At 38.8% G+C, this 24,249-nt stretch overlaps 1 protein-coding gene across 2 annotated transcripts; it reads left to right on the top strand.

Annotated features, from left to right (window-relative positions):
* The first annotated feature begins 1,779 nt into the window (after positions 1-1,779).
* On the top strand, positions 1,780-24,080 carry LOC135479060 (monocarboxylate transporter 12-like). 2 transcript variants are annotated; one of them, XM_064758777.1, is made up of 7 exons: positions 1,780-2,115; positions 7,168-7,395; positions 7,797-7,940; positions 9,789-10,523; positions 15,593-15,643; positions 17,072-17,264; positions 17,854-24,080. In XM_064758777.1, the coding sequence occupies exons 2-7, from the start codon at positions 7,176-7,178 to the stop codon at positions 17,876-17,878; spliced, it is 1,368 nt and encodes a 455-aa protein (XP_064614847.1). In that variant the 5' UTR covers positions 1,780-2,115; positions 7,168-7,175; the 3' UTR covers positions 17,879-24,080. The 2 variants fall into 2 exon arrangements, with proteins under 2 accessions (XP_064614847.1, XP_064614848.1); XM_064758778.1 differs by lacking the exon at positions 1,780-2,115 and adding an exon at positions 4,786-4,897.
* The last annotated feature ends 169 nt before the right edge of the window (positions 24,081-24,249 follow it).

The following is a 24,249-nucleotide window of genomic DNA, read 5'->3' as shown; positions in this document are numbered from 1 at the left end:
TCACATCTTGTTACACATCACATTTATTTGTGTCCTATGTATTCATTTCACTGCCTGCATGTACTTAGGACACCTATCGGCTAATCTATGTCGTCATGCATATTAAGCAATGTTAGCTAATAGCACGTTTCTGCGTTCTCCATAAAACAGTATAGAGTATATTTTGAGGGAAGTTGAGCAGTTGCTATTTTTAGCCGTTAACGTCATTCGGAGTTTTGCGTGTCTATTTGCGCACGCATTTGCTCTTTGCTTTATCAAAAGGCTTTTAACAGCTATTCATTATCAACATTTAACATATACAGCCTATACCGCATGGATCTAAGGGTAGACTAAATGGACATTGTTTGATGGAGAGCGTTATACATGGCCCTACACGAACCTATATACGTGTAACCAGAGAAATAAACATAGACTTAGTTCCATGCACAAATATAGCCTCATTTTCACACATTTTTTACTGTGTTACTTAATGTCATGAGCTAAACCTGGGGTTATTGTATTACTTTTGGTTATTGTATTGTCGTCTTCTGCTTTCTCCATGCAGTCCCGTTATGCTCTATTACCTGGGCGTACAGGACTACAGTTAGGCCGGTACTGCTTGTTATAGACCATGAGTACCACCGCGAGCTGAGAGGGGCCTGTATATACTGAATTAGTCCCGTCTCGCTGATTTAGAATTTCTCTCTCTGAAGTTGTAGGCCTGTTACGTGACCCCATACAGAGCCACATATAGTCTACATATACATAGAGTAGGAAAAATGTGGTTAAAAGCGATTTCAACTATTTGGATATACTAGTCAGTGCGCCCGCAGTTTAGGCTACATATATATAATATAGGCCCCTACAGGGTGTCCCAGGAGTCGCAATGAGGTTGAATGCTTAAGCTACAGAGTGGTGTGTTGCCCCATGTCTTCCAAACATAAAAACCAATTCAACTCTTTCTTGTACTGTTAGTTTATCAGCCATAATTAACTCCGAAAGAGGGGAAAAAATATTAAAAACAGTATTAAATCTGAAACACAGAAATAAAAAAAAAATGAAAATCAGGATGGTGCACGACTTCTGGGACACCCTGTATATAAGTCGCAAGCATTAGGCTTCACAGTTCTTGTTGGAGCCTATAGTCCTACGTAAATTCGTGATGTTCGTGCAATTTATTGAACAATACTAGAACAAAAATATTCATCTTATATCATGAAGTATAGCCCATAATATCAAGTTCCTCGCCCTTCTTTCTGTTTTAATCATATTTCTGTGCTGCAACAGATAAAATTTAGTTATTTATTTATTTGATTGGTGTTTTACGCCGTACTCAAGAATATTTCACTTTTACGACGGCAGCCAGCATTATGGTGAGTGGAAACCGGACAGAGCCCGGGGGAAACCCAAGACCATCCGCAGGTTGTTGCCAGACCTTCCCAAGTACAACCGGTGAGGAAGCCAGCATAAGCTGGACTTGTACTCACAGCGACCGCATCAGTGAGAGGGTCATTGGCTAACCAACTGAGGCACGGAGGCCACTCAACAGATACAAAATAGCGGATATAAATACTGTATTCTAAATACTTAACACCATCAGCATTGTATGTATGTATATACATATATATGCACTCCCTCAACCCGCCCCCATCGAGGGTCACGTGCAGGCTTTGACCTTTGCCGTCACATGACATGGTTTGTGAACTTTGGCCTACTTAGTCAGCTGTCAGAAAATGACATCAGAATCAGCTGTGCGATAGAACAGGTTGTCTTTGTTTGGCTGTCTCAGCAGGACGAATCTTTACCCTTGTTTTGGTTCTCTAGCTGGTTATTAAATCACATTTAGACTGTTATATTTTAGTCATTGTTCAAGTGAAGACAGCCCCAAGGCTGATTTGCAGGCCATTGAAGGAGTCTGTAGCCGGTTGGAGTTAACAGAGCAAAGCGAAGCGTCTAGACTGTAGGTTTACCGTTCGCGTTTAGACTACTTGGATTTCTTTACTGTACCAGTCGTGTATACGATACGACCAGCCGTATACGACGTCTTTGTTTGGGAAACATTCGACAGAGAACAAGTTTGCACGGCATACATGTAGTCTAGTCTATACGAGGCAGACATGCTTTCCCTGGGCTGAGGTAAGCTATTACTATATTTCCACTTGGATTGAAGATATATCTTCTACAGCCGAGCTGGGGTATGTAGCCTTTGGGGTAACGTACCCAATATGTACCTATATAAAGATTAACTTGCAGACCGCAGAATTATAAATTTCCATTCACCCATTCGATCTCAGCCTCTTGAAACTGCATAAGCACATGTTAGATCGAACTATAGTCTCCCTATATATTTGTGCATTGTGTATTCATCAACAGGCACAGGAACAAAGCTCCCAATAAATGCATGTGCATTTACGTACAAACACTCTTCTGCATGTACTTATAGTAAAGATACACATATTGTCTGCATACCTATGTGTTTACATGCACATGTACTTCACAGAAAATTAAAGTCATTGTTAAAGACTTATATAGCCTTCCAGAGAATATTAGATCTCGCCATCCTTCGGGTTATTGCGTACAGTAGGTACATACACAGCTCCAACTGTAGCCCCAGTAGTTACGGCGGGTCGTACAACGGTGGAACTTTGACTCCACGGCGTGCCTGCATGTGTAGGCCTATATCTGATGCACAGACGTAAGCGATGACCCCTCGGGAGTATTCAGTTACTGTGGGTAGGCTATACAGCAGTGGAGGTTAGGGCTGGTGGATAAACAGCCACCTTAGTTTGTATATCTGTGGCGCACAGTGCTACAGATACATATAGCTTCAAATTGTGGTTTGAACTTGGTTGTACACGCGTGGATAAATCTATGATGCGTTTTACTTTGGACACATCGCATACAGTATTGGCCTATGCACTGGTATTATAGAATCGATCTCACGAATTGCACGCAAAAAGTCTCCTGCGGACCCTACGTGTGAGTATAAATATTTGAGTGATGAGAGTGAGAATTAGCAGCTCTAATTTTTGTCGATGCCAGCGAATGGTTTTATAACTCGTATATTGTAGCAGATATAAAGCTAAGCAGCCATGCATGGTATTCACGTCACTATCCCCCATTGTACATTATATGTGAGGAAAAAAATCCTTAAATTTAATATAGGGACAATATATACACATGTATATATACATTATACATCTACTTTTGCGTAACTTTGCAATGTGCTATACCAATCTGGTAATTTGCAGAATGTACGTATGGGTGTAGCTTTACGGGTTAACAGACATGTACGTCACTGTACGTATGCCTAACACAGTATGCCAATATTTATCTAGCCTTCATCATGGACAAAACTACATGAGCACGAATTTCATGCCGTACTTAAAATACAGAAGTGCAAAGTACTAATACGTATATAGTCTGCTTTTCGACTTTAAATACATGTACGCCTGGACTTTGCCTACAACCAGAGGTCTGCCGTTTCCCTTATTTGCTCTGGTCAGTTCGGCATCATTGTCTTAAATACCCCCTCCCCACCACCCCTCACACCCTCCCAGCAACTCATTAAGCCCACAGAACAAACTAAGCAATGTTGACAGCTTGGTGTACAGGCCTACATCTGTATAAGTACATGTACGGCACATTGTGCAATCTGTTGACGTGAAGGATCACAGCTTAAAAACAAACACAACCCACGACTTGCCGTCTATTGCAAAGCTAGTTGTAAGCAGCTTTTAAATCCTTTTACCCTTTTACATACACTAAGACTTTTAACTGTAAAAGCCATCCACGTATATCAAGTCGGCCATGTTAAAGGTTGAATATCTGGCCGATTAATGTTGGTGCCTGTGTGCAAGACATAGACTTAAAAGCTTTCGAGATCAGCTGGTTCGAGCACATTTGAGTGCCCCATCTTTGCTAGACAATATAAGACGATATGAATATTTCCACAAATATCTTCAGACTCGTCCAATAACAATTCCACACCAATATAAACGAATTCTTTTGAATACAGGACTAAGATAAGATTCCCACTCTGATGAAGCCGATAAATTTACACGCGAGTTTAGTTTTAAAATTGAACGTTGGGGTTTATAATATAGATTGTAATAGATGCTCGTTGGGGTTTATTATATAGATTGTAATAGATGCTCATCACACGTAAACACACACGTCGAATACACTTCATATTTAAGAGGCTATACCGGCTAAATATTGGCAATTTCAATCAAATTGTTTCTGTTATTTTTGCATAGCCCAGATACATGTATATCGGCCACGCCTGTACATGTACATGTCAACATTCAAAATCGATAGCAATGTTTGCACCGGTACTTTTTAATATTATGTGCCGCATTGCACGTTAAAATCATTTTAACACTACCGGTAGTCCTATAAATAGTATCTTATTTGCTGAAAGGCAATCGTTTGAGCTATTCTTGGTAAATACAAAAAATTTTATTTCATTAGCGAAAATGGTTTTTGTTGCCAAAAATCTCCACTAGGCAAAAAAAGTCCATTACTTCTGTCCCTGTACATAGCTTCTGTTAAACAACCGACTGCTGCATAAATATTTAAGAGTAGCGTACTTAACATACCTGTTTTAGGTCAGTCGAAAAGTTGTCACAGCTACATACATGTAAAAAACCATTATAAGAACCACTATCCGAAAGCATTATATGTGCCCGAGCTATGAAATGTTGCCTACTTCTGGCGGAGTTGCAAGGGAATTAATCAGCTGGTATTTCAAAAGTTGTCTCTCTTAGAAATATTTTTGACATCAGCACCAGAGGGCGCTGTGAAGAGTGCCATTTTCCGTGGCTTTCATCGAAAAGAAAAGATAAACGAAGTTTTATCACTCGGGAAAACGTGATTGCAACGTTTGATATTTGGTGGGAAGGCGAGCGCTAGCAAAGTGAGAAGCATGTTGTTTTATATCTGAACTTTGCCCTATGTAAACCTTGCAGTGCTTCCAGTTTGCTGCCCGTCGAAAGCGGTGATTTCCTCATCCTCAGCCTCAATGCCCTCATTTGTGTCGATGTAAACAACATCATTAATGTGGCACTTTGGTTCCTCTGTTTTGATGTCTTTCTGTCGACTGTCGTTTAAATCTTTCTCTTTTTTAACGGGTGTCATTAGCTTTTACAACGAATTGGATTGATAAAGATCTAATGAAACCATTAACATTGCAACGTTCTCAGTGTACTAGACTTACATCATGATGTACTGTATCGTTAGCATACAGTGTCTAATTCATTAGGCTAGGCCTACTGCTATTAGCTCTACTATTCCATTGTATGCAGGCCTGCCATACATATGACTACAGTTCAGTAGACAGTGTCAACGCCTAAGTACATACATGTTTTTTCCCCACATGTTATAAAGTAACATTAGTCACCATATCATGAAATGATGCCTAAACCCCATCTCATCATCACCTCCCCCCTCTCCCAAGAATGCCCCCCTCCCCCCCCCCCCCCCCACACACCCTGCCTAGTGCTGGCAATGCACCTCATAAATTGACTCCTCCTTTACTCCAACCCACCCCGTTCCCTTTTCTCACTTTCTCCTGGTATAAGTAGCTCCCATAACACGCACCTACCTTTTTGAGACAAAAAAATATGAAGGTTTTACTTTAAGATGCTGTTTTACAGACAGGTGGTTTAGAATTTTCATGATTTAGAAAAAATAAACTTGTACAATTTAATTGAAAACATTATACCTTTTTTGTCATGAAAAAAAAAATAATTAGATTATAATGAAAACATCCTGGATAAAAGGCTAGTAACCATAAGCAAAGATTTCTAATAGAATAACAGAATGGCCCTGTACAGACTATCAGAAACCTATATCCACATATGATATGTATGAATGCACTATCCAGCTTTGAGTTTTTGTTACAGTGAAAATATTTGGATGTTTATGCCAGGGCTACTAACATAAATTTGATACTGTGGATTGGTAGCTGGTACAGTGCTTGGGATAGAAACAATTCTGTGTGTGTGGCCTACATATTGTAGCCTTTAAATAGATAACACAGCATATATCATAGGTACTGCTGGCCTATATAAACCTGTTTGAAATAGAACTGATATTGCACAAAGTTCCTGCAAGCTCTCGAGGTCATGGATGATTTCAGGTCATCATTATTGCTTTTGAGTTCTGTTTAAATCCTGCGTGTAGTTTTAAACCTTGTTTAACAAAGTTCTCCTTTTATGCCATCAAAATTTTCCCCATGATCTTCCTTTTTGTTGACACACAGCACACTTAACCATGGTCCATGGGACTAGGACATGTGCATGTAGACCGGCAATTTTTGTTTTTTTATTTTTGAATTTTGTTTTGGTGGCAGAGTTACAAATGGTGAAGTGACCTTTTCCCTGTCCAAAACTCATGCTACTAGATGGTAATGGTTTTGTTATGACATGAGTCCACCCTCCTCTCACCCAGCAAACCTTTCCTGTTTATATGTAAATGATAGTATCAAACACTGTATGTATATAGACTTGTATGTAACATCACATGTTGGAAGTGTACATACATGGATGTGTAAGCACTGTATTTCATGTATTAAAACTGGCCCTGATAGCACAGTTGGTAGAGCATCCTCTTCGGGAGCAGTAGATCCAGGATAAATCCTTGGTCGAGTCACACCTAAGACCTTAAAAGTTGTAACTTCCTCGCTTGGCGTTCAGCATGAAGGGGATAGTACAATGACTGGTTGATCCGTATGAGTATAATGACTCGGTCTTACTTGCGTTCGGTAAGGCGTCTCAGTGAAGCAGCACTAGATAAAAGAGCAGTGGAACTCTGTCCTAAAAAACAAGGAGGCACATTACATGCACTCTAAAGATCCCTTTGTCATCATAAGACTGAAAAATTGTTAAGTACGATGTTAAACTCCAAGTGCTCACTCACTCACTTATGTATTAAAAGTTGTTTTTTTTTTTTAAATGATACATTTTGCTTGATTCTGATTGATTCATCCCCTTTTTTGTGAAGTTCGATAAATTTCCTATCAGAAAACCTTAAGAGGTGGCATCAATAATATCATTGTAAGGCTTTTATGTCCTTCCTGAAGTACACTTTTATATACCAGTCTTCAGGTGAAATACAATACATGGAAGTATTTGTAAACCTTAATGTGTAATGGTTGTTTGATTGTATTATTCATTGTTTGACCAGGATTCTAGATGATTGTGGTTGCGTTGAAGAAGAGGCCCACTATGCATGAGAATGAAGGAGGTGGGAATTGGGCTGTGGTCATTGCGGCGTTCTTCGTCCAGTTCATCGTCTGCGGCATCACATACAGCATGGGCATATTCCATGTGGCGCTACGCCAGGTGTTCTGCGAGAGTCACTTTGACACGTCCTGGGCCGTGTCATGGCTCCTCTACACCATGGCTCTCTCAGGTAGGCCAGGCTGCAGCGTTGTTTTAGTACATGTATATTTTTATTGAAAAAAGAAAGAGTAGTTAGCGTGCTAGCACATCAAAAGTACTTAAGAGCCTCTCACCAATGCTGTCGCTGTGAGTTCAAGACCCATCCCAGACCCATATTAGCATAATATATTAGGATAAACTGTTTCAAGATTATTTATAAATTGTGACTTTTGGCTGTTGTTATATATGTATGTCATGGAGTTATTATAAATATCCTGAAATATTAAATTACATGAAAGATATATAATAGATTTGTGACAGGCTGATTTGCAGAACAATGAACAAAGTAGCATAATATAAAGTATAAGGCACCAAATGGAAATTAAGGAAATCATTTTAATGTGAAAGATATGTAAACTTTTTGTTAAACAGGTGTGGTGTTTCGCTTTGTGGCGTCAAAGCTGGGATGTCGGTTCAGCATTATGCTAGGAGGGGTGCTGGCTGCCACTGGACTCGCCCTGACCATGCTCGTCAAACAACTCTATCACATGTACTTCACTTTTGGTGGCCTCACTGGTAAGCACAAGTTATTATGCATGTTCATGTAAAAGAAACGACGACAAATAGTATAATTTTAGCAATTTTTAATCAAGCCTGGAAACAAGCATCAAAGACAATACGCTACAATACGTATTATTTTGACAGGGGCCAACTGTTCTGTACAGCACAAAACTGCCATGTAAATAAAAGTGAAATTTTGTAATGTGAATAGATGCAAAATTTACAGTTATTTCCAGACTTGTGCAGAAGTGGTGCAAGCAGACATTAACAACTTTTTTCTCCGACGTAGTTGATAACTCTGAAATTCTTGATGTGCTTAAGAAGCCTTGCGAAAACCGCAAATATATCACACTGTTGAGTCACTCTTAAACTTCTCTGGTCATGCTACATGGTGAAAGACAACTCGGGGATTGTGGTGAGAGCGCTTGCAGGTGTGTTCTGGGGCAAGTGAAATAACCCAAACCTGATTTGTTAAAATTGATAACATGGTGGCGCTGAACTCCGGTATCTCAGTTGTACAACGCTGCGGAAAAAAAAAATTGCACCACCAGTACTCTTCTTAAACTTTAGATACACTTGGGGTAGTATTGTCTATTCTTCTAAATTAAAACAAGAAAAAGTAAATATCAGCAGAAAGACCATTGAAAACCATATCTAAGTAATCCTTCCCGATTGTTTTACGCCTAATGGTTAGAGCCATCTGCCTTCAAGTCAAGAGACCTCAGGATCAAACCCGGGTGAGGTCATACCGAAGACCTGCTCGTACCAAAATGGTACTTTGCTGCTGCCTCACTTGGCGCTCAGAAGTGAGATGTTAGAGCAATGAAACATTACTGGTTGGCCTCGTGTCAGTATAATGTGACTGAGTGGGGTGACATGTCTGGTTTCTTCAGCACTTTAGTAGCATGGATTCGCCCTGTCACAACAAGACACGATATATGTACACAACTTAATGACTGCGCGTCATCAGATGACTGAAAAATTGTTAAAAGAAACATAAAACGCTTTGCTTTTGTTTCTTAATAGGCAGATTATCATGTGTAATAACAGTGCAAGCAAATTTTTCAACTTTCACTTTGGGGGGTAAAAATGGCTTCAAAGGATGTGGGCGGGCATGTGGGGATTAGACCGAATGGGTGCAGGGGCACAGAGGGGACTTATACATAGTTTGAAAGTTTGGAGAACTTTACTCAAGTCATGTATACTCATCCACATGCTTATACATGTAAAACCAGCTTATGAGTAAATATTATGCTTGGGACTAAAAAGAGTCCTTTAATTTTGTGTGTGGCAAAACTGTCTAACACTTTGTTTTGGATCTCTTCCAGTTTAATTTATTTGCTAGCAACATATCAGAAACATCATGAACTGTTACGTAATTTGCAGAGAAAGCAGGTCATGGCTGAAACAATGTCTTCCAAGTTTTGCGATGAATTTATGACAATTGTAACCCCCAGCCATGTTTTCATGTGACTAAATCTCTTCTGCAAACAAGGACTGAAATGCTAATGTAACACACATGTATTCATACAGAATGAATGTCGACACTAGTGTAAAGAAAATTCTATTCATGTGAAATTGGACATTTTTCTAGATAGAGTTTTTTGTTACAGTTATGTCTGCAATGCATTTTCTCAACCATTGAGGTCACATTACATCATTGAGGTCACATTGATTCAGGTGGTATTGTTACGTAAAACAATACACAGTCAATTCTGATTGGCTGGTGTGAGAGACAGGCAAGTCCAGAAATATTTCGGTAACTAATACATGTATTTGTTACTTATCGGAGATTTGCATATATGTGTATTTATTTATTTATATATGCAACAGAGTTTAACCTTGTGTTTTATGTTTGTGCAGGATTAGGATTTGGCTTGGCTCTTACTCCGTCCATTGTGGCAGTTGAACGTAGTTTCCATCATGGCCGCTTCCAGGCGCTCAGCTGTGTGATGGGCGGCATAGGAGCTGGAATTGTAGCATTCCCCATCGCCATTCGCTACCTCCTGGATTACTTTGCCTGGCGCGGGACCTTTCTGATTTTAGGCGGAGTAGCTTTAAACCTGTGTGTCTGCGGAGCCATCATGGCACCACAGCCCAGATCCAAAGAAGTGAAGCTGTTGCCAGTATTTTCTTGCCTCCCTTTGAAGAACACCTTGTTTCACGCCATGTGCTTCAGCCATTTGTTTTGGAGTTTCGGCACCACTGTGATATACATGTACTTACCCTCCTACGCCATGTCAGAGGGAACAGACTTTCAAACGACCACTTTCCTGATTGCTTGCATTGGACTGGCGTCTTTCACTTGCCGAATGATATTCGCCTTCATGGGCAGTAACTCCGCCATGGACAACGTAACAGAGGTCTTATGCTCTGTGGGTATTGGCATGGTGATCACTGGAATATGCCCGTTGCTGTTCCAGAGATATTCTGGCCAAGTGGGCTACACGATATTGTTTGGCTTCTACAGTGGATTTTGGACAACTTTTCTGTCGCAGGTCAGCCGCGAGCTGATAGGACCACAGTATATCGCCTTGGGAACAGGCTACCTCTGCTTTATGATTGGGCTGGGATGTTTGATCGGGGGACCTGCAGCTGGTGAGTTTTCAGGGACATTAAAGGAGTTAAAAGTTCCAACTCTTCTATCACGAAAGGGAAAAAAGAGACAGGTGATGAGTAAATTAATGTCAACATATGTTGCCCAATATTTTTAACATGTCACATGATACAGTAGGTTTTTTTTTTTTTTTTTTTTACCTTTGGTCACAAAAGAATTCAATCTCAAATGATTCCTGTAATTCCAGGCCATTTTGAGAACATGTGGTTGGACATTTTGAGAGACATTTTTTGGCCAAAATACTCATAGTGTACTCGCGCGATCTGTATGAATAGTTTTTGCTTTGTGCTATGTCTTTCAGTATTCTTGTCAGGGTAATTGAAAGATACAATTATTATGGAACAAAATCAAGGAACCCGGAAAGTGTCCTATCATTTTGGGACATAAACCATTTTGGTGCTCTGTTGCTGGTATCAAAATAGCGCTGGATATTTCACTGGTTAAAAAAAAAGGATGATTTCATGATATTTTTATCCTCACATTATGTACATACATACATGTATATGTAATAATACAGCATGTAAAACTAGAAACGAAATACCACCAGATATGTCTGGGTACATAATTTGTTCAGCATATCATTATGATGGAATGTGAGAATTATATGTCACCACAGTCCATATTTGTTTGAATTTATTTAATGGAATAATAAATACAATGCTGATACATGTAGACAGCACAGGGTATGTACTACCAGTACAAACACGTGCTACATACATGTACATCCAGTTCATGCAGGCTTAAAGCCCACTAGGCTAGTTCTATCCCATGATACAATGCTGATACATGTAGACAGCACAGGGTATGTACTACCAGTACAAACATGTGCTACATACATGTACGTCTAGTCCATGCAGGCTTAAAGCCCACTAGACTAGTTTTATCCCATGATACAATGCTGATACATGTAGACAGCACAGGGTATGTCCTACTAGTACAAACACATGCTACATACATGTACATCTAGTCCATGCAGGCTTAAAGCCCACTAGACTAGTTCTATCCCATGATATAATGCTGATACATGTAGACAGCACAGGGTATGTACTACCAGTACAAACATGTGCTACATACATGTACATCTAGTCCATGCAGGCTTAAAGCCCACTAGGCTTGTTCTATTCCATGATACAATGCTGATACATGTAGACAGCACAGGGTATGTACTACCAGTACACACACGTGCTACATACATGTACATCTAGTCCATGCAGGCTTAAAGCCCACTAGGCTAGTTCTATCCCATGATACAATGCTGATACATGTAGACAGCACAGGGTATGTACTACCAGTAAAAAACATGTGCTACATACATGTACATCTAGTCCATGCAGGCTTAAAGCCCACTAGACTAGTTCTATCCCATGATATAATGCTGATACATGTAGACAGCACAGGGTATGTACTACCAGTACAAACATGTGCTACATACATGTATATCTAGTCCATGCAGGCTTAAAGCCCACTAGGCTAGTTCTATCCCGTGATACAATGCTGATACATGTAGACAGCACAGGGTATGTACTACCAGTACAAACACGTGCTACATACATGTACATCTAGTCCATGCAGGCTTTAAGCCCACTTGGCTTGTTCTATCCCATGATAATGTGATAGTATCTTCGATAATAATTCATGTAATGTCACAAAAATGTAACACAGGAAGAAAATTCTAGGATTGAAGTTAAGGAAAATGAGGTTTCGTGCGTGATTGAAGTCTTTGACAGTTCCTATACATGTATGTGTGTGATATTGTGGTACACACTGTCTTTCTTACATCAAAACTACATTGTACATAAAATTCCTCATTCAATTCGGAAACTCCTGAGAGCTTATTTTAATAGTGCTTCGATTTTTTTTTAAATGAGTAGTTGTTTTGCAAATTCTCTGTATTTGAATGCAAGCATTTGTGAACCTGTTGGCTTACATAAAAATAATAATCCACTGCCTCATTTGCATTTCCCCACCCACTTCTGGTGGTATGATATTCTATGCTCGGCAGATCAGATATTTTCCTACTTGACTTTCTGATCTACCTTGACCGCTGACCTCAGAATTCCTCGGTACAGTTTGCCCCACAAGTCTAGTTATTCAGGATTATCTAACCAGGTCATTATGTTACAAATATATGTGTATGTATGACACATGCACCCAAACCAAGTACATGTATATGTACTGTGATGTACAGTAAATATCCTCAAAAATGTTTCTGGGCATTTGCCTCATTTACAAATGTGCTGTACATACATGGGCAATAACATATTGCCTGTACATGTCTCTCCATGTCAGGATTGAGCAGCAGTAATTGTTTTACCGTTGTTAGCAACTAATCGGCTGGAATTAACATATAACAAAGCCTGTAATTATTAACATATCAATATAATTAACAAATTAATTATTTATTTATTTGATTGGTGTTTTACGCCATACTCGAGAATATTTCACTTATACGAAGGCGGCCAGCATTATGGTGGGAGGAAACCGGGCACAGCCCGGGGGATACCCACGACCATCTGCAGGTTGCTGAAAGACCTTCCCACGTACGGCCGGAGAGGAAGCCAGCATGAGCTGGACTTGAACAAATTAACATAATATACATGTCTGTACAGAAATAGAGCACTCCCAGGCTGAATTGAAACATGGGCTAAAGTCACAATTAAAAAGAATTTGTTGAAGTCTCTTGTAAAATTTTCTATGAACATTCCAACAAGTGTGTATGCCTTCCGAAGTGTTCTGTCCTGTGCAAGGTAAGTGTCACCCCAAACAGAATGTTATTCCCCAAAAAGATCTGCCAATATGGCTGACAAAGTCATTGGCTTTAAATACAAATGTCTTCAGTTTAAAATTTAAAATTTTCCATGTTTGATAAGTGAAATGATGAGGCACTGTAAACATGCTTGTACATGTGCATGGATATACATGTATACAGTATATAAATTGACTTAAAATCGGTGTTAGCCATAATGCATGCTGATTGGTGTTACGTTTATCAGAGCTTGACCTCTTGACCTTTAACCCCAAGCCTTGATAACAGTAAACGTGTACATGTTGGCCATTGTTATATAATTTTTTTGTTAAGGCAACACAAAACTTATATCAGAAAAAAATAGGGTTGAACAGAAGAAATGTTTTATTTCTTTTGGCTTAAGCTACATGTACACCATTTTAGTGTGTTAAGTATTTCACAGCCAGAATAAATCTTTTCTTAGTGCTCTAGGAGGGTATAGAAATGAAAATCTGAATAAAAAATCATTGGTTTTGTGATAAATATGGACTTTCGCAGAAATTTTTCCTGCTGTTGATTTTTTTTTTTTACCTGATAGGAAAGCTTTGAAAAACAGAAATTCTTTAAAGTATTACGATGAGATAAAATAATAGGTGGATTTTCAAGTTTTATTTTTGAGTCTATTTTTGGATTATTTAGTGCTGACTCACTGGTAAGACACAAACTAAAATTGGTGTTGCCCAATGAAAGGGACATGGATTTGAAAGAAATTAACGTTGAAAAAAAAAAAAAGAGAATTTTTGTAAAAATAATAGTGCAGTTAAAACTTTATATTATGTGTACATCCCTTTATTTGGAGGACCAGTGAAGTTTCCGTTAATGAACACATTTCTGAAGATGGCCATACATGCATACACATGTATATGTACAGTAGGGCACTCCAGGAAGACTTCCAATCCAATCAGTTGTACTTAAAATGTGATAAGATATTGTATCAGATCTGTTTGTTCTGCTGTCATCCACTGTCAAGGAGCTTGTTAACCGTGGTTTGACCTTTTGGCTTACCTCTTGTCACCTTTTGATTGATCACTTATCTTTGTAACCTACATATGGCCCTACATGTATATAGTGTTGCAAACACGATAGTGATTTATGTTTTATTGCTGGGTCATCTAAGTGATTATTTTAGGATACATCTGTTGATAAACAAAAAAAACAAGTTGAAGTGCTGTTTCTTTAACAGTTTGTCAGGGTTTTTCCAGTATAACTCCACTTGTGCATACATAGACATTAAAGTTATCTACATTTTTCCACTCCAAACTAGCTACGTGTACATATACGGTATTTCAGTGAGTATCTGACTCATGTAACACACGGTTATCCGACGTACATTTGTACATAGAAGGGTTATCACCCTAAATGACAGAAAATTGCACCCACAAAAGTGCATTTCTAGAGGCAAGTCAGTGTCACAAAATATTATTTTTGGTGCTGAAACTTACAATTTTCAAGTAGAATATCATTCCATGTTTCCATCATTCCAAACAGACCTCATAAAACTTTTCTAAAATCAATAGAACTCTCGGAATCGAGGAAAATGACCAGGGAATATGCAACACTTTTTTGTGCTTTTTGAAAAAAAAAAAGAAAAAGATAATTGAAATCTAGGCAACATGTGTAAGCACATGTAACATTACCCTAATTCTTAATGTGCACAATTTCATGTTTATGAAGCTTTCATCATTAGTGACCAGAAAAAAAAATCATTTTTGATGTTATTATTATGATAATTGAATGCATAAATTTTACTGAACAAAGGACTTTATTGGCTGAAAATGTTGGTGATTTTCCCATATGTAGGTTCAATTTAGAACAGTGTTCGGATACAACAGGCATGTCTGAGTAAAGAACACAAGTACATTATAACTAAATACATATATGTGCATATTAAAATAAGAATTGTATAACCCTTACAACTTCATTTACCTTTGAAATTGGGCAAAAATTCTTCTTTGGAAGATAGAGGTCAGCCACTTGCACTGTTACAATAGCCATGGGAAGGTCAGCCAGCAACCTGCGGATGGTTGTGGATTACCCCTGCGCTCTGCCCGGTTTCCTCCCATTATAATACTGGCCGCTGTCGTATGAGTGAAATATTCTTGAGAACCGTGTAAAACACCAATCAAATAAAATAAATTAATGTTTAATTAATTGTTAATTGTTATTTATGCAGTATTTCGGCTGTCAAGTTCACATTTTCCCACTGCATTGATGAATTCAGTATGTTCACATACATGTAGTAACTGTTTTTTTCTATTGTTCCAGGTCTATTGCTTCAAGAAGAATATAGGTTCAAATATGTGTTTTACCTGGCAGGTAAGGTCATCTGCCTTTTGTCCTCATGAACTACATGTATCTCCATGTCAAGAGTGCTATCTTATGTAGCACAATTTGAAATTGAAATAGGGGGCCGCGTTGACTGAGGACGTCACCAAGGAGGCTCCCACCAATGCGATCGCTGTGAGTTCAATGGGAATGTCTGCCAACAATCTGCGTATGGTTGTGGATTCCCTGCGGGCTGTGCACGGTTTCCTTTCGCCATAATGCTGGCCGATGCTGTATAAGTCAAGTATTCTGGAGTATGCTGTAAAACAGCAATCACAGAAAGAAATAAAAATAAATTAGTGCACATTTTGTCAATGGTGCCTTAAAGTGTAAAAAAAAGTAAAAGAGAAAGATACTGTGTGCGTGAAATGAAAGGCAGTAGAGAAGTGTGTCCAGAAATGCTTTACCTTATTATTTTTTTTCTCCCATTTTAATGATCCCGTTAAAGAGAGTTCGTTCTTGTGATTTACCTGACCATATCTAAATAATGTGGTATCACATATTTTTTTTTATTTAAATTTTTTTAATCACCCAGAGAAAGTTAAAGAAAGTAATGTTGGGGATAGTTTTACCTTGCACTTTGATTGGCACTGATTTGGTCTCCTTGTACATGTTCATTTAAAGCACCATGTTTTAGACAAGTAAACCTGACGACTGTTTCAAAAGAGTACAACTTTCATAACAGTGTAAAATAAAGGTAGTAATACATGTAAATCTTTGGCAATTAAATGACCAAACAAATAAACAAACAGCTATTTTATTGACACAAGTGTGCAGTACATGTACAAACAGTGCTGCATGAATGCCAAAATTAAACTTGCTGACAACTTTATGTCCATGGGAGTTATGTCCCTTGCTCTGGTCAGCTACAGTGTATACTACTAGCACGTCAAAGCTGCGATGATGGTAAGTTCCAGTGTAATGACTGATTATTAAGTCTGCTGGCACCGCCAGGGTCGTACTTTTACCATTTTTCTGGCTCTCTAGTTCTCCTTGATTTAAAAAACAGGAACATGCTGGTTAACACAAAGCAGCTCACATATAAGATTCTTTTTTAGGGTTAGTTATGTAAGATGTCGGCCTGTCTTGAGAATTCACCCTCTCATCTTTTGCTATCTTTTTTTTGTGTGTGTGTCAAAGAGAACTATTGTATATATTTTGTACAATATGCCACATTCAACTGAAGATCTATGAACTGACTATTTTGCCAAATACCCTTAATCTCTTGATTCATCAGGTATGTGTCCTTCTGATCAACTCCACTTTGACTTAGCTGGGTTTCTTGTTCATCACTACATTTTTTGGGGTGTTCTCTTCCTTCATGGGTGTTTCTATTAATGGGCTGAACCTTTTTGCCTTGTTCTTTGCACCTGCCTTTCAGTCATAGTATTAACCTCTCCTCTTGTTTTTATCCATCAGGAGCATGTCTGTTGATGAGCTCCAGCATAATGACCTTGTTCAAGGTGAAACTGTGTGGCAGTGAATCAGACTACCAGAGAGTGAATAAGGCTGAAAAATCAGAACCACTGTTGCCTGAGGACTGTTATAGGAAGTCCACCAGCACCATCAGTTCAAAAGACCAGCTTTTCCCGGGCAACGGAGATGTCATTGTGTAAGTTCTGTTTTCTTGTTGTGGATGTGGGAAGTGATTCACTGGTCAGGTTCGCAAATCTCAACATATTCAGTCCTAGCCTTGGATAAAAATTTCTGGCTTGACTTGCCCTCGATGTTTGTAGGCTTTGGTGCACCTCTTTGTTGACAACACATTGCATTCGTTGATGACTGCTTGTCTTTCACCAATATGGCATGCAAATTTAATTGAAAAGTTTAACAGTAACTTGTCAAAAAAATTCAATGGTATGGCATTAAACTTCAATCAAATATTCAAAGTGATTTAACTTTAAAACAAACTGGTTATAGTATGGCCCTGTGTTCAGCATACATCTGGATTTTGTCAAAGGATCCAAAAATAGCTCCAGTTTGGCAGCCTAGATCAAGTATATGATTGGAGTTTGACATTTGGTGCTTTCAGCATTATGCTTCAGTGAGGCCACATGTGATAAAGGAAACAAGGAAACAACGTATTAAAATCATTGGAAGATAGACACTGATTAAAAGATGTTTTGGCTCTGATATATGTAATCTATCAGAAAATCTCTAAAAAATTTTCACACATGTACTCTTTTGTATTGTTTTTTCAGGGAAGCTGTTGTTACGAGTGTGTAAAGACTGTTCGAGTGCCAAATCTTGGTGATCTTGGGTTAAACTTTGGTTAAACTCAAACAGTGCTGGGCATGACTTGCGGTGAAATTCAGACTTCACTTTGCTGAGGCTGTTCTGAGACTCTACAGTATCCAAAGCTTAGGTGACAGACAGCTTCATCAGATGGGAGATGTCCGTACAAGACTGACTTGTAGCTGGTTTGGTTTAATATAAATCTGCTCATGTTTGTTTTCGGTCAGAAAGCAAGACATCCCTTGTTAGGGGGAAGACTTTTTGCAGAGGAAGCCACTTTTGGTTTCACATGCCTATATGGTTACAATATCTTATATACCTAGATGTCTTTGTGATATTTTAGAACCATGTCGCCTCAGCATGTTTCTGTTTTTTTCTGAAGCAAAGTCTTTGGAACATTAAATTGTTAAAACATAATTGTTGCGCAGGCAACAACAATACAAAGGGAACAGCTTGCAATGCATCTTCCATGTTATGTACAGTGTTTTTGTTTGACTGCTGGTGTTACCTTATAATACACAAGTGGGGAAATGAAATGTTTTTTGTGACATGCGTACATGTACAAGTACCTTAAGCCTAGATCGAGGTTGAAGAATTTGGTGAAGGGTGCAAAATGTATCTGTGGTAATATATGCACATGTATATGATGTGATATGTATTTAAAGCGTTCTCAGATACCAGATGTAGTATGCTTATCAAAATTGATATGGTATTCAACAGCTTGGGTGTTTGTAACCTACGACAATATGTACATGTGCTTGCACTTTGGCTATAGTAGTACCATTTGTTGATTGTTATTCTGAATGTTGATGAATCCTGTTTTTCATAAAATGCTTGAACAATGTAATTGAGATGTGTGGTTTGAAGTCTTCATGGAGGAGAGTTTAACGATTATGCCATTATTTTAAATCTTCATTCAACACCTTCATGTATCAAGACAATTCACCCAGTCAGTTACATGTATGTGTAGCTGAACAATCTTTTGGACAGCCCGCCAGCGATTATCTGTAACACAATCTGCTAACAGCGATTAGCCTACCAGCCATGGAAGCTAGTCTGTAGACTGCATATACTTGCAACAAATCCTCAATCTAGCCAGGTAGCCAACCAGTCCCTTATCTTGCTGACATAGGGCCAGCAACGAAAGCGAACAGACAGACAGTTATTCAAACAATCCCTTTTGAGTGCCGGCAAGGTATTAAGCCAGCCATCAACTATAGCAGCGAACAAAGTTGCACAGTTTGTTAGCCTGGTGGCCAGATAGATTAGATAAAGTCAACCAGACAGACGTCCAGTCTTCAAAACGATCCCTTGGCCGGTCAACCAACAATATAGGCAACCTCTAAGTCCGTCTGGCAAGACTGACGGCCATCCAACCAAGTAACCAATCCTTTTGCCTGTAAGCGAGGCTGTCCCTAGATCCTACTGTCCTTCAACCAACATGTAACTAACCCTTTAGCCTGTTAGCATGACATTCAGTCACACAGTTGTTAACGCTATCCCTAAACCAACCAATCAACCATGTAACCAATCTTTTAGGCTGTGCCTGCCATGATTAAATGGAGCTTACAGTTAAAATGGAGATGCGTGTGCATGAAAATGGTACTATACATAGATGACCTACATTTGTATGCGTTTGTTTTCAAAACGTACTTTGGCAACCAGGCTCTTTCTTATACGATCATCTTCCCCCTGAACTAAAGAGTTTATCCTGTCAAGGGTATATTTTTGGACAACATCCAGAAGTATTATGGGTTTTCTACCGTACGGCCTACGACCGATGCAAGAAGGGGACCCTATTTTGCTGCATTAAATTGTCGATATGTGATTGTCTAACCTTCGTCAGTATTTCCAATGAACACCAAATTTTCTACATAAACTAATGTGTGATACTGACTGTTTAATGTGTATACAATAGGGTGGCATACTTGTGTGGATTATCTTCCGCATTGCATCTTCGGTATTAACAGCGTTTCTGGCCGTGCCATCTGTTGGGCTAGAAACAATTCCTAACATATGCTTAACTAACATAGGTCAATTAAGAGGGTGAATAAGAGCAGAAACCTTCGAGACATATTGCGCTATTTTTCCTATATTGGTTTAATAATTGTACCACATTTTCATAAGAGGAAGAAGTATCAAGAAAAAATGTCTCCTTTGTTACTTTACCGTGTTTTTCCCGTGGATTCCACGATTGAGCAGATGACCTCTGAACCGGTATCTTTGGCATGCATCTTTACATTGTACGATATCTAGAACTAGGCAAATCAATGAAGAATTTTGAGCATTTACATCATTGATTCGTGGAGAAGCACCAGAAGGTGCAATGTCGTACTGATTTCATAGAGGATTCCACTCCCTACAAAGATAGTCCGTTGTCCGTTGTGGTAATGTCTTCGCCAGTAGTGTTCCAAACGTGATACTTACTTATATGTATTTCAATCTACGTGTAATTTTCGGTACATTTATAGCAGAAAGCTGTGAGTCAAAATCAGCCCACCCCATTGCACATGTTTAGTAGACAGTATTTAAGGTCACGATCTGGACATCTGATAATAAAGGAGGCCATGCAATATCGTAGGACACCATCCCACCTATAACTACAATCCAAAAATTTGCTTGGTGGTGGTTGTATTTCGTAGTTCTAATGACTTTTAAATTGTGGGATTTAGCTTATATGATCTCTGGACGTTGGATTCTTGGAGTTTTTTGTTTTTATCACATATGTACTTGCATTTTTCTCAGTGCAATATACTCAGGATGGCACATGTGCTAATTGGTCAGTAATCAGAGATGATTAAATTATATCCTGATCATGTTTTTTTTTTCTTGTTTTCACCCTTTGCCAAACCCACTGGCCAGCCATAACATATTTTCGACATACATGCATATTTAATGAGCAAGAAACTATAAACTTGTGTACTGTACATGTACGTGTGAGAAAATATTTGATGTTTACTTCGATCCAAAGCTAACGACTGGGGCAATAATATCGCTATTGCTCTAAAAGCACAGAAGCAGTTGATGGCCTGAGTATCTATAGACCCTAGCATCGCTGGGAACAAATATGTATTTGTACAAGGGTACGCAAATGTGTTGCAGTGCGAATCGACAGGTGGCTGTAATGATTACCTCCCTTTGTGGATGCCTAATAAAATTGTTGTACACAGTTCCCACCATGGTGTGTTCATGTTAGGATTGTGAAAAGGATTGAATTGTTAACGGTATTAATTGATATGCCAGGGTATGTGTAGAATAGTGTTAACTGATAAATACATAGCTATAGCTTAACGCCACATCGGCAGTAACGTGGCCAGAATACAGAGGTCGATACCTGTCGACTGCTTCTGTACATATTTGTTTGTATGACTTTATGCAGCCGTGTTACTGCCTTTAATATGACTTGAGGTATACTTTACGTCGGATAGACGTGTGAATTGAGTTTAAAGATGATGTGCTTCGGAAATGGTTGAAGCTCACAGAATGTGCTTTAGTGATAGTTTGTGCTTGCATGCATGGGATGCTTTGATCGCATATTATGCTTAAATATTGCTTCGGCTTTTACTCTGGACGTGCGCATTGTAAGATTGCCTGCTGTAGCTTGTGGATCGGAGGGATTGGACATGATTAGTCTTGATATGGCTACAAACATCTACCGAAAGTAAGTGTGAAACCTACGACTTAGCTATGTTCATGGTAAGAAGACATTATCTGCTGTGCACATATTGTCATTTTGGCAGGTCTGGGCCCAGTTTCACAGATCGGTGTACCACATGTTTTATGGTATATTTGTCGTATGATTTTTGGGGCATGACAATTACCCTCCCATTATCAAATATAGTGGATTGTCGTACATGTACAACATCTTTGCGAAACTGGACAGCTCGATTGCACGATTGTTATTGATTGACTGTATATTAGTTGGATTGCAACGCGGTGTGTGTACATTATACATGCATGTCTTTGTTGCGGAGAGAAAAATGTGTAATTATAAGGTTCTTACCTTAAATCCTCAGCAATTGTGACCACGGACTTAGTTGTTGTGTTGTCATGTTAAGAAAAATGATTGTTGTATGGTTAAGTGCATTTGTGCCCCTAACCTATCAAGTCTTCAAAATGTTATGAGTTATGTTTTTAAATTGTGTATGAAATTGTACTTTTCTGGTCGAATTTGTTGAAGACTTAGGGTAGTAGAGATGTGAAAATCAACCTTTTGATTGAGCTCGTCTTGTCCAAATGTTGCATGTTATGCGGTGACGCACAAAGACAAAAACGGAATCTCATGTTCATAGATGTGAAGGATCAAACTGAACTGTGATATATACATGGATATACTCGTGTACCACGATAATATGCGATAAGTCCGTTAAAGAAAGTACAAATTTCCTACAAATTTCTGTTAATAATGTAACAGCAGCTTATTGAACAACCACAAAGTCAGGGAAATCTGATCTGGTAGCTTGTCGTTAATTATTGGTAGATCTGAAGTTACTTATGTACTCCTGGCCCGTCCATTGTTGGCCAAATGTAATTCACGCTCCCGCATTTCGGAAAGTTGACTAGTCAATTTTCATTGGGACATGTATACTAAGGTATAATATCTTAACCATGCAACCAAATAAGGGATATCGGACGAGCTGGGTGTAAGTGTTTCTTCAGAACTGGTTAACATAAAGCTCAAGATCGGACTGACTGGAGATGGATTTTGTTGGATTTTGTTTTTTACGGAAAACAAACTCACCAAGCGTTAAGAGCTATGTGTAGAAATATTAATAAGGTTCGGACAAGAGTTATCGTGACATGATGTAATATTATACAATGCATCCCATCTCATGTGTCTGTTAATTTTTGACTGTTGTGTACCCCTATACATTTTTGTCGTTTTCTTCACATAGAACTGGTCTACTGTCGATTAAGGCGCTCTATGCAGAGACAGTTATCTTCACGAAGCCTTTGCCCATCCGTCTATCGCCACGCAGTATGTATTTGATAGCGCAGTCATGTTTTTACAGTGCTTTCCACATCTATATTCGTTTTTGACTGAATGTGACAGGTTTCCATATTTACTTAAAGCCTTTCGTTTTAACCTGTGTTTAAGGTAAGAAATGGGTATTAGTAAGGTAGAGAATACGTGAATAATTGTGTATAATTCAAATACATTTCTTATTAATGTTCTCTAAAATGTTATTTAATACGTTATAATAGCGTTGTTGATGTGAACATGCATGCATGTAGCCTGTTTTACATCACGCATGCTTGATGAAGAGGGTACGATAGAGATCAGGTAAATTGTCAGGCCGAGATTGAGACTTGCATGCAATGTAGGGAAGTGTAAACATAGCCAGTACAGCTGCTTGGAAAGGGCGGGGTGGGGGGACTGTTAAACAAATGCAAATACTTGACAACATTGGGTTAATGCATTGTTTAGAAAAGAAACAAGCAATGATGATGGCGGCACTGAAACCAGAAAAAAACGATTGGGATATATCCTGCGAGCAATATGGCGTAAGAAAAGGGTCTAGGGTAGGTCAAAGCTATGTGATTAGCATCCAATCCAGTGTAGGGATACCAGTATATAAATTTCTATACTTGATACATGATTAATATCAATGGGCAAGGATCGTGGAGAGCAAAGCCATGCAAAGAGAGTACATGTTGGAGCTCTTGTACAGTAGCAAGGGGTATTGATAGATCTTTCCCTTCGCCTGCACACCAGGAAGATGGAAGCACAGCTTATGTGACAAGCATGCAAGATTGCTTATATTACACTGTATCTCCATACGGTATGTGTAATAGAGACCGGTAGTCAGATTTGGATACATGCTGGAGCTGTTATCAAGTCTCTGATGTTGCTTTACCCTTGTGTTTACTACATGTACGGTGTAGGTGTTGAAGAATAAAATGAGCTACCTGCTGCCTGCGTTTTACTACCTGTGGGAGTCGTCACAGAAGGATGGAAAGCCAAATGCTGATCTACGTCGCCTATAAAACACTATGAATTGTAACTAACGTGATACGCACGTATGTATTTTTTTGTGTACATAATATATCCGCAATCATCAATGCAATGTTTGATCAATATCCATAAATGACCCGTATATATATACTTGTATATATAATATTAGAGCGTTTGGTATTGACAGTGTAGATGGAAATTGATGTTAACATAAATAAAGATTTCATCGATTCACGACATTACTATTTCTCCATGTGTTCTGATTTCGATGTGACGCTTTAATCATTGGCATGTAATCCCACAATCACTATCCAGGTTTGTATTTCCAGGACAATAGCGCGCATAATTGTAGGTCTATAATGCGAAATAGTGTATGTGTAAGACTGTTTTATGTTGTAGTCGACAT

The sequence above is a fragment of the Liolophura sinensis genome, chromosome 12 (assembly GCF_032854445.1).
Source record: "Liolophura sinensis isolate JHLJ2023 chromosome 12, CUHK_Ljap_v2, whole genome shotgun sequence".
Classification (NCBI taxonomy): Eukaryota; Metazoa; Mollusca; class Polyplacophora; order Chitonida; family Chitonidae; genus Liolophura; species Liolophura sinensis.
The sequence above is the reverse complement of the archived record's forward strand: the minus strand, read 5'-3'. Positions and strand labels throughout refer to the sequence as shown.

Bases quoted from the DNA above. Each gene is read 5' to 3' on its own strand.
- LOC135479060 (XM_064758777.1), top strand. From the start codon at position 7,176: ATGATTGTGGTTGCGTTGAAGAAGAGGCCCACTATGCATGAGAATGAA. The intron at 10,524-15,592 runs GTGAGTTTTCAG...CTATTGTTCCAG, and splicing joins GATCGGGGGACCTGCAGCTG to GTCTATTGCTTCAAGAAGAA. The intron at 17,265-17,853 runs GTAAGTTCTGTT...TTGTTTTTTCAG, and splicing joins GGCAACGGAGATGTCATTGT to GGAAGCTGTTGTTACGAGTG.